Source organism: Tachysurus fulvidraco, chromosome 14, assembly GCF_022655615.1.
Source record: "Tachysurus fulvidraco isolate hzauxx_2018 chromosome 14, HZAU_PFXX_2.0, whole genome shotgun sequence".
NCBI lineage: Eukaryota > Metazoa > Chordata > Actinopteri > Siluriformes > Bagridae > Tachysurus > Tachysurus fulvidraco.
Window position 1 is genome coordinate 2,802,644 of NC_062531.1, and position 14,747 is coordinate 2,817,390.

The window sequence follows — 14,747 nt, forward strand, 5'->3', positions numbered from 1 at the left end:
GACAGGGATTTTTCAGTAATAATCATGGATAGCCTAATGCTGTCTATAGATAATCATAATTTCAGGATTTACTAGACAGGATTTTTGCTGTATTTTTCAGCTATTCACAATCTTCACAATCTCCTATATAGAATTTATGACTTTGTTTATTTTTTCCAACTATATATACTGGGTAGCACAATGATACTTGGCAGGATATCTACTGTAGGAATACCTGTAGTCTGCTGTCTGCAAACAAAGCCTCGATGAAAGAAGCGAGCTCTATTAAGTGCCGAGTTCCCCTGGGAACGGATTCAGAAACATTAAGTGATGGTTTAGTTTTAGCACACTCAGCACAACTGCTTTAACTCTAAATACCAATTATTAGGTACTTCAGGAGTGGATTGTTCCGTAGCTCTCAAATTGCAGTGTTCAGGGTTTGAGTCATACCAGGTGGGGAAGATCACAAGTCATGACCCCTTCGCAAGAAGTCAAGGTTTCTTTTAAACTGCATACTCAACAAAAGAAAATCGGGAACGTTGAAGACATTACTATCTGTTCCACAGCATAATATTCAGAAATACTCAAACTGACCCAGTATCCCCAGGTTTTACTAAGGCTATACAAAGAAATAATTGCACGAAATTGCACTTTTCTACTTTCAAACTGAATGTACCAATTATTATGAAACTTAGGGGGGTTTTACACCTGGTCACTTCCTGCGTTTTCTGTGATCCGTAAGTTAAAAAGACCGGGTCTAAATGCCCTCCGAAACGGTTTGGAGACGGATATAAATCTGATGGATCGAACCCCTTCAGGAGGTGGTCTGGTGCCTCTTTTCCACCGAGGCAGTTCGAGTGCTGGATCGGAACCAGAGCCTAATTTAGAACCAGTTCTTTCTGTTTCGACCGCCAAAGCACCGGCTCCGAACCAGGAAAAGTGGTTCTTAAGTAGCACCAAAACGTTGCTGGTCTAGACTTAAGAACCACTCGCGTCAGGAGCTGTGGGCGGGGCTACTATTAGCGCATTTGATAATGTACCTTAAGTATACTAATGTTTAATAAACTTTTACTTTACCACGATATGATACATTATCAGCACACATGATAGTAGGTAGCTACATGCTAAAGCTAAACCTTTTTCTGTGTTAACGATAAAATAACGTTATGTACTTTATCGATTACAACCTCCGTTTATACAGATTACACGGAGCCGCACGTACACGTTTTATTCACCGCGTTTGGATGCCGATGTAGGTTCACAAAGCCATGAGTATTAACAGTAAAGCAACAACCGCCATTGTTGTTGTGTTTGTGTTTGCCGCTGCTGCGCTAACGTTGCTGGGACACGTGACACGTATACTGTGACGTCACACTCGGCGCTGTGACGGCTCTCAAGCCGGTGGAAAGGCAAACCGGTTCTTAGAAGGTTCGCCAGTGGAACCAACTTTGAACCAGCACTAGCGCTAGCTCTGAACCAGCACTCAGGTCTTTCCGGTGGAAAAGAGGCATGGGACGCATTTCAGATGAAAATGGACAGGTGAAAATGCATGTGGTTGTTCAAGCCACATTAGTCAGCACTATACTCCTCCCAAACGGAAGTACGTCACTCGCAGGTGACTCACGAGTCGTGCATCGCGCCAGAAACGAACATGTTTTCCCACCAGCGCTGCTCCGATCTTTCACCCAGGTGTCTCGGATCTTAATATGCACTACTGCCGCCAGCGAAAATGCAGCAAACAGTAAATGCTGTTTTTTGTAGCAACCACATACACCAAAGCGTGTTCCATTTCAATTACCCCGGAAATGAGGTAAAATATATTTGCATTTTGGGCGGGAGTAGAAAGATCGGATCGATATCCGATTCGCCGAGACGCGTTTATGTGGCCTGATGTAAATGGAACAGTTTTAACAAATCAGATAGCTATCGGATCAGAGAAAACACACGAAGTGACCAGGTGTAAAAAGGCCCTAAGTGACATTAAACCAGGTATGTCGCTTTTTTTAATCCAAAACCTAGCGAAAAGGCTAGTCAGAAAAGAGAAGAACCAATCCTTGAGCAAAAAGAGGTGGCCTTATTTGTTCATTCTGCTCAAGGTGGTTATGATGTATCTGAAGGGTATCCTGGTACCGTGGGACGAAAGGAATTGGTGGGAACTGGCAGCTGACCAAACTGTATCTAGTATTAGCCTAACTGAAACAGTATTAATAAGTAAAAATGGATTTGCCGGGGAATTGGTCTAAAGAAGTGGTGGCTCTACGGTTAATGCTTTAGGTTGCTGATCGTGAAGGTCACGATTTTACCCTCCACACTGCCTTGGTAAAGCTACCAACATTGGGCCCTTGAGCAAGGCCCTCAACCTTCTTTGCTCTGGGGCATTATATCATGGGTGATCCTGCACTCTGACTCCAGCTTCCTAACAAGCTGTGACGTGCTACACTGCATCTATGAAACAAGTAAAGGCTTCTATTTATTGAAAACTTTTGTTATGATATAGAAATGATAGCACAAGTGCATTAGCACATTAACTTGATGACTGAAAACATTTCCAAACATGAGTTCAGGACATGGCTCACAACTTATGCAAGATCTTACCAGGCCATTGCAGTTACTGAGGGCCACAGTGCTGGACTGGGGCTGGTGCTGCAGGTGCCCCATGTACTGGCAGTCGGATGAGTAGGGGTGACTCCACGCCAGCCTGCCTTTACCCCAGTACTCGACCCGGAACTTTCGGGACAGCAGGCCGCTCTGAAGTGTGAGGTTCAGAAAGAGACTTGTGCTCGGTGTGGACAGCTGGTAATAAAGCTGTTGCTCAGGAACCTTCTGTTTCATCTCGGGACTCCGCCGATGGCGCCTGTGCCTGTTTGAGGCCTCAGCATCGTAAGTCGACTCGCCACGAGGGCCAACGCGGATGGGGATGGCAATCTCATAATGAGTCAGACTGGAGAGGAATGCAGCTATAAATAAGAAAAAGGAGATCAGTGGAATAACAACAGGAACAAACCGATATGTAAATAAAGCCTATTTCTAGATGTTTGCTACAGGAATAAAAATCCGAATTATTGGTAGATTAAGTAAAAAATTAATTAAAAAATAATAAATAAGAATGTAAAATATTGAGAAATGAGGAAACATCCAGTTTTACCGACCAGTCAGAATCAAGCACTCACCAGGTTATGATTACATCTAAACAGAAATAAATCCTAACCATCTAAGTGGTGTTCCTGGCATTTGGCAGCCTTCTTAGCAATTACTAATACAATCTTAACCACATGCATCAGAGTCCACAGCTAACCGTCCAAAGGTCTGACAGTTAACTGTTTCCACAGAAACCCTGAAATCATATACTTCCTGCTCTCCAAGGAGTTACTCTATAAATAGTGCAGCAACTCTTAACACCAAGGGGTGAGGTCACTCCAGAAACCCCCAGCTGCCCAACTCATTGCTTTCCTTAATGGGGTTTCATGCTAACATGCTATCCACTGGTTTTGGAGTGAAATAAGGACTTGGGCTGGTGCTCAGTCATCAGAGCCAGTTTAAAATAAAACCTGAACAGGACAACAAAATAATCCCTTTTTTGGGAAGCAGTACAAGATGGACAAAGGCGGTGTGAGCTCTCCGAGGCCTGACTGGTTAAGGCTTTGTAAAGTCTCTTGACTTGCAGAAGAGAGACAGTGAGTGCAGTGATTGTATTCTCAGCTCTTGAGCGGTCCAGGACACGGCTATCCGTGCCGCAGAAAAAAATGGCAAAGCAGAATATACATCAGAAACTCTGCAGAAATCGGATTATTATTGTTTCATGCTGTAAATACTATGTTTCACAGTGAGATATTTTTACAAAGAACCTTAGGAAACCCTAGAGATCTAATCCTTATCGGTTGCAGAGGCATATCTTTATGGTTTGACTTGAAACTTGATGATACAGCACACTCAGGGCTTAAACTAGGATTTGCAAGTAGCAAGATCCACAGATTCCATGGAAATATGATTAAAATAACCTTTAGATATATCTGTTTCTGTCCTCTGGGCTTATTTTAGACAACTATGATTGGATGTCCAGATGCTACAGTAATTCTTGTTCTCTAATACATACAGGTGTAAAAAGTTACAGCATACATAAATGAATCAGAACAAAATGGCAGGATCTAAAAATTTAGCAGAATTTTAGCAATTTAGCAGCTAAAGAAACAATTCAGTAGATAAACTGTACTCTTCTCTTCCATGATTCATGCTTTTTTATTTATTTATTTATATATTTTTATATGTTCTTTGACCTAAACTAAGGACTTGTGAATCAGTCCTGATTTGTCAGAAATGTATAGAACATGTTCAGTAATCTTTAAAGCTTTGGATTTCTCACATGTATTGAAAAAAATCCTCCCGGAACAGGTTTTATTAAGAGCTACCCTTCAACATCTGCTTGGCCCAGATGTTCCTCTGTAGCGAGTCATTCCTAACCACTTAGGCAGCCTGTTAATGGGCTTTAAACACAAAACGTAAGAAAGTGATGACATCCGCTCACTTTCGTGTCACAATCGGTAAAGGATCGATGTGTTGAAAACGTGTCTCCGGACTGTAATCGTCTATACAAAGCCAGCCATCCTGATCTGATTAGATCTGCTTCGAAATTTAACATGTGGTTTCATTGGGTTTTCAGCACCTCCATGGTGAGAAGAAAGAGCGTGACTGACATTGAGCTTATATCTGGCTTAACACTACTATTATTACACTAATGTAAGCATCACATATACTTCTTTCTTAAATACACACTTATTTATCACTTCCTCACACCTTTTCCGTTCTCTCTGTCATCAGTTGTCTTCGTAATTAGTTCAACCGACCAATCAGAATCAGGAATTTAAAAGAGCCTGTGTAAGATATGTACAGTAAGAGTGTGTAAATGTCAAGTTAAATGTGTAAGATATTAAACACATAATGCAAACCTGTCACTCCCTCATTTTCTACCGCTTATCCGAACTACCTCGGGTCACGGGGAGCCTGTGCCTCTCTCAGGCGTCATCGGGCATCGAGGCAGGATCCACCCTGGATGGAGTGCCAACCCATCGCAGGGCACACACATACACACACACACACACTCTCATTCACTCACGCAATCACACACTAGGGACAATTTTCCAGAGATGCCAATCAACCTACCATGCATGTCTTTGGACCGGGGGAGGAAACCGGAGTACCCGGAGGAAACCCCCGAGGCACGGGCAGAACATGCAAACTCCGCACACACAAGGCGGAGGCAGGAATCGAACCCCCAACCTTGGAGGTGTGAGGCAAACGTGCTAACCACTAAGCCACCGATAATGCAAACCTGTTCCAAAAAAATGTAAATGTACACAAGAGATCGTTTTATACATCAAGACACTTTCAGCTGTTTACACGAACCCTCCTTTTCCATATGAGCTCATTAAGTTTGTGTGAATTCCTTTCATCTCATCAAATAAACTGGCTAACTAACTTAAAAATAATGGTTAATAACCATACAACTTCCCCTCGTTAAAAAGACGTTAACACACACCTAGCATCCGGACCACCAAACACCGGTAACATTCTCTTAGCTAAACATTCAGCTACAATGAACGGAAAGGCCTCTCCCTGTGCACATTGGGAAGCCCATTTATTTATTAAAGGCTTTTGATCTTTCCTCTTAATCTCTGCAATGAGGCCCAGGGGAGATGCAAGATACCCCTTATATTCTCTCATAAAGTCAACAGACAGAAAGGCCTGTAAAACTAAAAGAACTCACTTTTGATTCACTTTAGTTTATGTTAAAGAGCCTGAAAGGAAAGAAGCCCATCATTAAACATGGAAGTGTAAAATAATGGGAAATTTGATTAGAGCCTTTAGCTGAGACCATTATCTGATCCTGAGTGTGAGAGGAACGCAGGGGAAGTCTGATAAAGACCGACAGACTAATTTGAACAACAAAAAAAAAAGGGAGAACACTGAGAGGAATATATGTTTTTCAATGTCTGGTGGTTTATCTAGCCAAGCTAAAAGTTTGTAGTGAAATTTTATAGTCCAAAAGTCCATAGGAAACCACATTGATAAAAAAATAAGCCCACATGAACAAGCAAGCTATATAGGCTATGCTAGTTATAGCTATATAGCTATAACTAGCCAACTCTGGTGTAAGGTTCATATTAGCATTAAATCCTATCTGTGGTACGCAACTTAGATTGTGTCACATAACACCATAAAGCAATATAATTTGGTGTTGTTATTGTTTTTATTTATTTGTTTCAAATGTACAAACCCTGAGGTAAAAAATCAGCTAAACAAAATGCTCATTTATTTCTTACCTAGCAACTTCAGCTAAGCTAACTTGGCTTCCTATGCCATGCAATAACACAAGCAAGCTACTGTAGCTAAATTTTCACTATAATATGGTGCAAAACAGTAACCAAGGTTGTTAGCAAACCAACTAATGTTTGATTATTACATTTTGTTATAATAGTTAGCTAACTCTAGACCCTATATATTGCTAGCTAGGCTCAGTAGCAAGAAACCTGAATCTCGGATGTGTGATAAAGCCAAAGGGTGGGCTACAGGGTGGGAGTCGGAAAAAATGACTGTACTGGGTGTTAATAATTTATATTTTTAGTTTGCTGCAAACATTTTCTGCACATTTGTAACAGTGCTCCGAATCATTATTTTGCATTTCTCTTCACAGTAAGTATACGTCTCTGGAAAAAGAAAGGATTTTAAATCAGTGCTTTTACTCGGGAACAGTTGATGAATATGACTCAGTGTTCCTGGAGGAAGGGAAGAAAACAGCAGCCATCTGTCTGTCTGTCTGACTGACTGTCTGTCTGTCTGTCTGTCTCTCTTTTTTCAGATGTCCAACAGCTGTATCCAGTCATGGCTGATCCCAGGCTCGTGGAAGAGCGTACGCGTATCTGCGTGTTAGGTTTAGAAAGTCTTTCTTTCTTGAACGGAGGCCACCGTAACCACAGGACTCCAAACGAGCCTAATCATAACTCTGCATGCAATCCTCTCTCTGTTTTTGTCCATCTCGTGGGGAACCATCGCACACTTAAGTTATAAAACCATGAAATTCCTGTCTGAGCCTTAGGTCTCACACACACACACACATACACACACACACACACACACACACACACACACACACAGTGTAGCTCTTTATTAACCGCTACATGACACAATGCTGGTAGCATGATGGCTAACCTCATTAGTTATTTAAAGAACATGAACTAAAAACAGAACTGCAGTGTCTGCATATTTGGCCTATTACTTGTTAAAATCAGTGTAAATCAAATTTGACCTCAGATTTGTTTCCGATAATGTAACTTAACATACCTCATATATTATTAAATATGCATTTCGATTTCACAAAAAAGTTACCTCAGTAAACATTATATATTATGAAACCTTAATTTTTGAGGTGTTCCATCCGCTATTAAACATGGTCATCTTTATAAGACTGTGTTTTGTTAGCAACAAGCTAGCCAGTTAGCATTAGCGTTTGTTTTATTTACTTTCTCAAAATGGAGAACTATATAGTCAGTCAGTGTTATGGGCTAACAAAATTTCATCAGGTAAAAGGTTTCTGTTGATGGATGGAAAATTCTATACTTCTATAAACAAGTTTAATGTATAAAGAAGTGATAATTTAATTATGAGTTAAAAGCTTTAGTCTACAGCATTTGCTCTTGATTCATCTCAGGGCTAAAAAGCTAAGCCCAGCTAGTTCTTGGCCACACTCATCAACTCTTCATTTCAAGGCTATCAGGCTATTTTTAGGCCATTATTCTTTAAGCCTGCTGCAGATTTTCCTTCTATTAGCATTATCAGTTGAGACAACCTTTGCAATTTTGTTTAGTAGCAAACGTGGTTGACTTGATCGTTAATCCTTACCTTGACCGTCCTGTGCAGAAACGATCGCTCCCACACCAGCGGTTACCATGGCGATGACCCCAACACAGGCCAAGCTCCTCCACACCGTTTCCATGGTTACTACAGCTAGTTTCAGTGCGGTACCCGTCCCTCTGTGCCAACATGTCTTCAGCCTGGTTCGCTCAACCGCTCACCAGAGTGACGCACTGAATTCTGGGGCCATGACAGCAGCTCTTGGCACGAATGTGTGAGCCTATGAGTGTATGTGTGTTTGAGTGTAAGTTGTATGTGTTCAACTTCAGCTTCCAGGCAGCTCAGCAAGACGGGTAACTCGTCTGTGGGTCAACTTCCAACAGCCAGGCAGAGAACGCAGTAGTGCCTAAGATGCTGAAGAAAAGACAAACAAGGACAAGATCAGCACCAAAACAATACACAGCACTAAGCATGGGGATGGCTATGTCCAGCGGTTACAGTTCCAGATCTAAGACTGTAACCTGATGATTATGGTTTATCTGGGACTGCTGAAAAATGTTTGTCCTGTTAAACACAATTGTAGCTGCGCTAATAATAATAATGTCATGGAATTTGACAGCTCGATGGCACAGTGAAAAAATATTTCCTGGTGCACAAAAAAGCTGGATTAAACTCTCTCTCACTCATTTTCTACCGCTTATCCGGACTACCTCGGCTCACGAGGAGCCTGTGCCTATCTCAGGCGTCATCGGGCATCAAGGCAAGATACACCCTGTGCCCGGAGTGCCTACCCGGAGTGTACACCCTACACCGGAGTGCCAACTCATCGCAGGGCACACACACTCTCATTTAATCACACACTACAGACAATTTTCCAGATATGCCAATCAACCTACCATGCATGTCTTTGGACCAGGGGAGGAAACCGGAGTACCCGTCGGAAACCCCCGTGGCACAGGGAGAACATGCAAACTCCACACACACAAGGCGGAGGCGGGAATCGAACCCCCAGCCCTGGAGGTGTGAGGCAAACGTGCTAACCACTAAGCCACCATGCCCCCCCTCTGGATTAAACTGTATAACTGAATATAATTATGGTTTGTGAGTTAGCAAGATAACTATTAACACACATTGATACACAAGTCATAAATAAGAAGGGAATCAATTCCAGCCAAACCCAAAGCAAAAAAAAAAGTAATGGCCTTATCACATGCAAATCAATTCAACTTACCACAAACTATAATCCTTTACAGTTATAGGTCAGGAAATATTATCCTCATCCCAACAGTGTTTAAAGTAAAGAGTTTCACTGTACTGCTCCTCGACCCTGACCGGGATAAAGCAGCTACTGAGGAGGCGCTAGAGGAATACAATTCACAACTGCGCTAGTGTGTGAACAGCTAAATTCTTTATAGCTGTTCGATGACTAGCACCTTAAAAACCAATGTCAATGAAAGCATTCTAGATATTTCCTAACAATCAAGGCAAAGTCTCAACAAGGTAAACCACACCAAGTAAATAATGAAAATTGGCCAATTTGAGAAAATGTGCAACTTATTCCCACTCCAGGGGCCTCACAATTCCCTAATTCCCATCATAGAGTTACACAGGTCTGAAGGTTCTTTGGAGAACCAGAAAAAAATAATTTATAAAGTGAAATGGAAGTGGGAGGCTTTTAGCTGGTTGCCAGACATCTCACGTCTCAACTCTTAGCTGTTGCACTGTGCAGTCTCCGTCATTTGGACAACTGTATCAAAAGTGCTGAAGTTCATTTATGATCAACATCGGTGATGATGTCTCTGGGGCACACATCCAAATCCTGAGGACCTGTCCTGGTTAGTTATGTCAACACTTTCAACCAGAATCTAGAGAATGATCCTGTAAGTCTATGTCGACACTATGTCAAGTCTATGTGCCAAAGTAATTATAGTTCTCGGGTCTGAGTGATCTGAATAGTCAGGTCTGGCATCCGATGTTGTGAAAACATTAAACAACCTGGTCTCCAATCTCATAGCTAATTAGAACCTGTGCAGTTTTCATATCAACCCCATTGAGTTGTGGATATGACATGAAGGTCTACTCTTATCTGAATATCTGAGTAGACCAGGTAGCCATGTGGTGGATAGTGTTTTCTCTGGCGATTTCAACTATATCCATTCACAGCTCTTCAATAAACCTAGGTGAAATGCAGGAGTTGTGTGTCCCTTAGGATTTCACAGATCACAGGCTACCTGTGTAGCTGTCTGCATTTTGGGTGGATTTCAATCTGTCTGTCTTAACAGAGAGCGATCACAGATGCTGACCCGAACCGAACGGACTTTCTCCCTCCCTGTTTAGAAGTCACTTGTACAGTAGATGTACTCAACTGAGTCGCCTAGGCCTCGGTTTAATACGACGGACAGAAGATTTAGAAGAAGTGTTGGAAGTGTGGCGATCAAGAGAGATATGGTGGCTAACTGGCTACAGTTTTGGGCTACCGATTGGAAAGCTGTGAGCTCAATGCTCAGCAATGACAAGCTACCATGGTTGAGCATTTCTTAAAAGCAGGAAACTGGTGGTGGGCTTCAGAATGACATGACACCTCCAATTTTTGCCTGCATTTATGCCCCTTTTCCACCGGAAAGAACCGGGTGCTGGTTCAGAGCTAGCGCTAGTGCTGGTTCAAAGTTGGCTCCACTGGCGAACCTTCTAAGAACCGGTTTGCCTTTCCACCGGCTAGAGAGCATCACAGCGCCGAGTGTGACGTCACTGTATACGTGTCACGTGTCCCAGCAATGTTAGCGCAGCAGCGGCAAACACAAACACAACAACAATGGCGGATGTTGCTTTACTGTTAATGCTCATGGCTTTGCGAACCTACATCGGCATCCAAACGTGGCGAATAAAACGTGTACGTGCGGCTCCGTGTAATCTGTATAAACGGAGGTTGTAATCGATAAAGTACATAACGTTATTTTATCGTTAACACAGAAAAAAAATTAGCCTTAGCATGTAGCTACCTACTATCATGTGTGCTGATAATGTATCATATCGCGGTAAAGTAAAAGTGTATTAAACAGTAGTATACTTAAGGTACATTATCAAATGCGCTAACAGTAGCCCCGCCCACAGCTCCTGATGCAAGCGGTTCTTAAGTCTAGACCAGAAACGTTTTGGTGCTACTTAAGAACCACTTTTCCTGGTTCGGAGCCGGTGCTTTGGCGGTCGAAACAGAAAGTACTGGTTCTAAATTAGGCTCTGGTTCCGATCCAGCACTCGAACTGCCTCGGTGGAAAAGGGGCATTAGAGATGCTTGGTGGTGGTTATGCTCTGGGTTCTTACGGGTGTTCAAAATCTTACACTAACATACTACATCTGTTGAGTGCTTGAGCAAAGCCTTTAACTTCCAACTGCTCCGTTTTATCAAGTCATAAACTACGGATAAAAGCAGCTACCAAATGAGATACAGGATAGATAATCAGTACTGAAGCCATCTACAGAACATGCAGAAACTTTTCGAGAAGGTCCTTTCGAGTATGAGCTCCACTGTGCCACTTGTTTATGGGACAGTGAGAACTGAAAAAGGTATAAATTTGGTCTGATGTGATCTGTAAAGTGATGGTGGAGAGTAGACTTGTCAAAGACTAGACCTAACCTACAGTATGTCACTGTCTCAAACTCAATGGCTGAGGTTCCACTCACCTGAAGACTGACCACACATTCACACACCAAGACAACATGTTTTAATACAAAACAATCTTGTACATGAAGTCTCTCACTTCTCCCAAGTCCCGTATGTTACACACTACACACAATGCTCTCAGTCTAGTTTCTGGTGAATCTGGACTTGGATGTCTGCCCCGTCATAATAGAGATTTATACTGCAGTTATGTGTGCTATAACAAGCAATTTTCCTCTACAGGACCAATAAAGTATCCTCTCGTCTATCTGTCTATCTTTCTTACCTTTCGTTCTGTACCAACTGCCAAAACCCTGCTACAACTCTCCAACTCTCTCTCTCTCTCTCTCTCTCTCTCTCTCTCTCTCTCTTTTTTTACTTTCGATTTTTCTCACTCTTGGACATTTTTTTCTCTGTCTTGTTTATCCTCTACCCCATCCTTCCTCAGAGTTTGAAGGAGGGGAGAACGAGAAAATGGATGGAGGGAAGGAAAAAGCAAAAGAGCGGACAGATAAAGAAAGAGAGTGAGAGAGAGAGAGAGAGAGAGAGAGAGAGAGAGAGAGAGAGAGAGAGAGAGGGAGAGAGAATATGGAAACCCAGATGGCTGGCAGAGAACCAAGTGCAACCAAAGGTAATCAGGAGCAGATGGGAAACAATTTGGAAATGGGTTTGAAGGAACAAGTCGTCTTGTGAAAAAAAAGGGATGAAAACTAGAAGGAGAAAGCCGGGGAAAAGCTTGAGCGGGGAAAAAGAAAGACAGGGAAAGAAAGTAAAACAAAGGGTAGTTATGCACTCTTTCATCAAGCTGGGACCATTCCTGATGAGCAACATACAGTACAAACAATATAGTGCCTGTGTGTGTGTGTGTGTGTGTGTGTGTGTGTGTGTGTGTGTGTGTGTGTGTGTGTGTGTGTGTGTGTGTGTGTGTGTTCCCATGCATTTGCACCTCCAATCCCCAGAATAAATAAACCCATTTTTCACTCTGCTTTGGGGAAAAAAAACATTGTTTTGGAAAGTTATTTGAAACTCCTGCACGCTGCTGTGCTCGGCTGCCTCGCCGTGTTAACATGTCTCGCATTAAATACTGCCTTTATTGTTCCGACTTACCGAACCCGGGGTACAAATATCCATTTCTCACCTCACACAAGAGACAAAAAACAATACATCTGCCTTTATCTTCAAAGCACAATATAACACAGAGCGTTTGGGCTTTAACTAAGAATGAACTAAGTGTATGTGTGCGTGCGTGTGTGTGTGTGTGTGTGTGCGTGCGTGCGTGTATGTGTGTGTGTGTGTGTGTGTGTGTGTGTGTGTGTGTGTGTGTGTGTGTGTGTGTGTGTGTGTGTGTGTGTGTGTGAGTTTGTAGGGGCCGGTGAAGGGGGCAAGTTTGCGGTGGAAAAGAAGTGGATGCAGGTTTAAGGTTGCCCTCATTTCCTTTGAGAGAAAGTCAAATGGCCCCGGTTCAGCAGGGAGTCTTAAAACACTAAGACGTCTTTGTCCCACCCTCCACTCCCCCCTCTGCCCCCCCTTAGACACTATACCAACTACAAATGGTGCAGGACTGCAGTGGGCCCCTCTCTTCTCTCTCTTCTCTCTCCTCTTCTCTTCTCTCGCCTCTTCTTTCCTCTATCCAATCTCCAAGGGCTTTTCCAGAGATTTGCCACTTTGGCACAAGTCCCTATGGATCCATTTCTCCTCGTCAGAGGCTTGTTTTATTGTAAGATATCCAAAGGTTATTATTAAGCCATTTATTTTTTCATCTCGCTTTCGTCAAACAAAGGCCCCTCTGAGCAGACGCTCACCCAACTGCTCGCAGGAAAGGTTTGAACTCATACATCGTCGATTGTTCAGAAAATAATAAACAGCACTGAACCGTATCTATTAAAGCTACTGGAAGATCAGATCACCTGCTAACTTTAGTTAATTAAAATAACAGCTATAATTTGTTTGCAAGTTCAAGAACTACAGAAACTATCAACTGACTGGCAATAATACTAAACCAATATCTCAGGCTCAAGAGTTTACATGTTTACATTTATGCCATTTGTCTGACGTCTTTATCCAGAGCGACTTACATTTTATCTCATTTTACACAGCTGAACAATTGAGAGTTAAGGGCTTTGCTCAAGGGGCCCAGCAGTGGCAGCTTGGTGGAATTGGTAGTCCAACACCTTAACCACTAGGCTACCACATCCCACTTTTTTAGTTTTATTTTATTTAAACTAACACAATATGTTTGTGATATAGACTCATTCATTCATTCATTCATTCTCTACCGCTTATCCGAACTTCTCGGGTCACGGGGAGCCTGTGCCTATCTCAGGCGTCTTTGGGCATCGAGGCAGGATACACCCTGGACGGAGTGCCAACCCATCACAGGGCACACACACTCTCATTCACACACACACACACACACACACACACACACACACACACACACACACACACACACACACACACACACACACACACACACACACACACACACACTACGGACAATTTTCCAGAGACGCCAATCAACCTACCATACATGTCTTTGGACCGGGGGAGGAAACCGGAGTACCCGGAGGAAACCCCCGAGGCACGGGGAGAACATGCAAACTCCACACACACAAGGCGGAGGCGGGAATCGAACCTCCAACCCTAGAGGTGTGAGGCAAACGTGCTAACCACTAAGCCACCGTGCCCCTCTGATAGAGACTCCAAAACTTTAAATGTAAAGATAGTTGCTTCAACTGAGAGTTTAGCTAGCAGCTAGCGAGTTTAGAACTGCTGTTAGCAACCATAGGGGCAGTTGTAGCTCAGTGGTTAAGGCATTGGACAACTGATCGGAATTTTCAGAGTCTGAATCTCAGAGCCACCAAGCTGCCCCTCCTTAACCCTCTTAACCCTCAATTGCTGTATAAATGAGATAAATGTAAGTGGCTCTGGATAAAAACATCTGCCAAAAGCCATAAATGCAAATTTGAACCAATGTCGTGTCAGTCAGCTGTATGGTTTGGTCTTTATCAGCAATCACGTATGTGCTGATCCATTAGTTCCTCAGGAGCTCTCGGTCGCACTTTTATAAACTGTTGTAGAAAGGACATTATTTACATTTACACTATTTACTGTAGCGTGTCACCCAAACGATGATGGGTTCCCTTCTGAGCCTGGTTCCTCTCAAGGTTTCTTCCTCTTATCATCTCCCCTGCCGCCGTCACCTCCGGCTTGCTCATTAGGGATAGGGATAGATAAATATATATATATAGATATAGATATATAG

The 14,747-nt window shown here is 42.7% G+C and overlaps 1 protein-coding gene across 2 annotated transcripts in view; it reads right to left on the reverse strand.

The window, feature by feature from the left end:
- Positions 1-14,747, reverse strand: part of adamts10 (ADAM metallopeptidase with thrombospondin type 1 motif, 10) — a 55,961-nt gene that overhangs the window by 37,376 nt on the left and 3,838 nt on the right. For both annotated transcript variants that reach the window (XM_047800287.1, XM_027164928.2), the window contains exons 2-3: positions 7,873-8,238; positions 2,575-2,936 (exon numbers count right to left, since the gene is read on the reverse strand). In XM_047800287.1, the coding sequence (XP_047656243.1) occupies positions 2,575-2,936; positions 7,873-7,966 (456 nt within the window). In that variant the 5' untranslated portion in view covers positions 7,967-8,238. The remainder of the gene's footprint in view (positions 1-2,574; positions 2,937-7,872; positions 8,239-14,747) is intronic.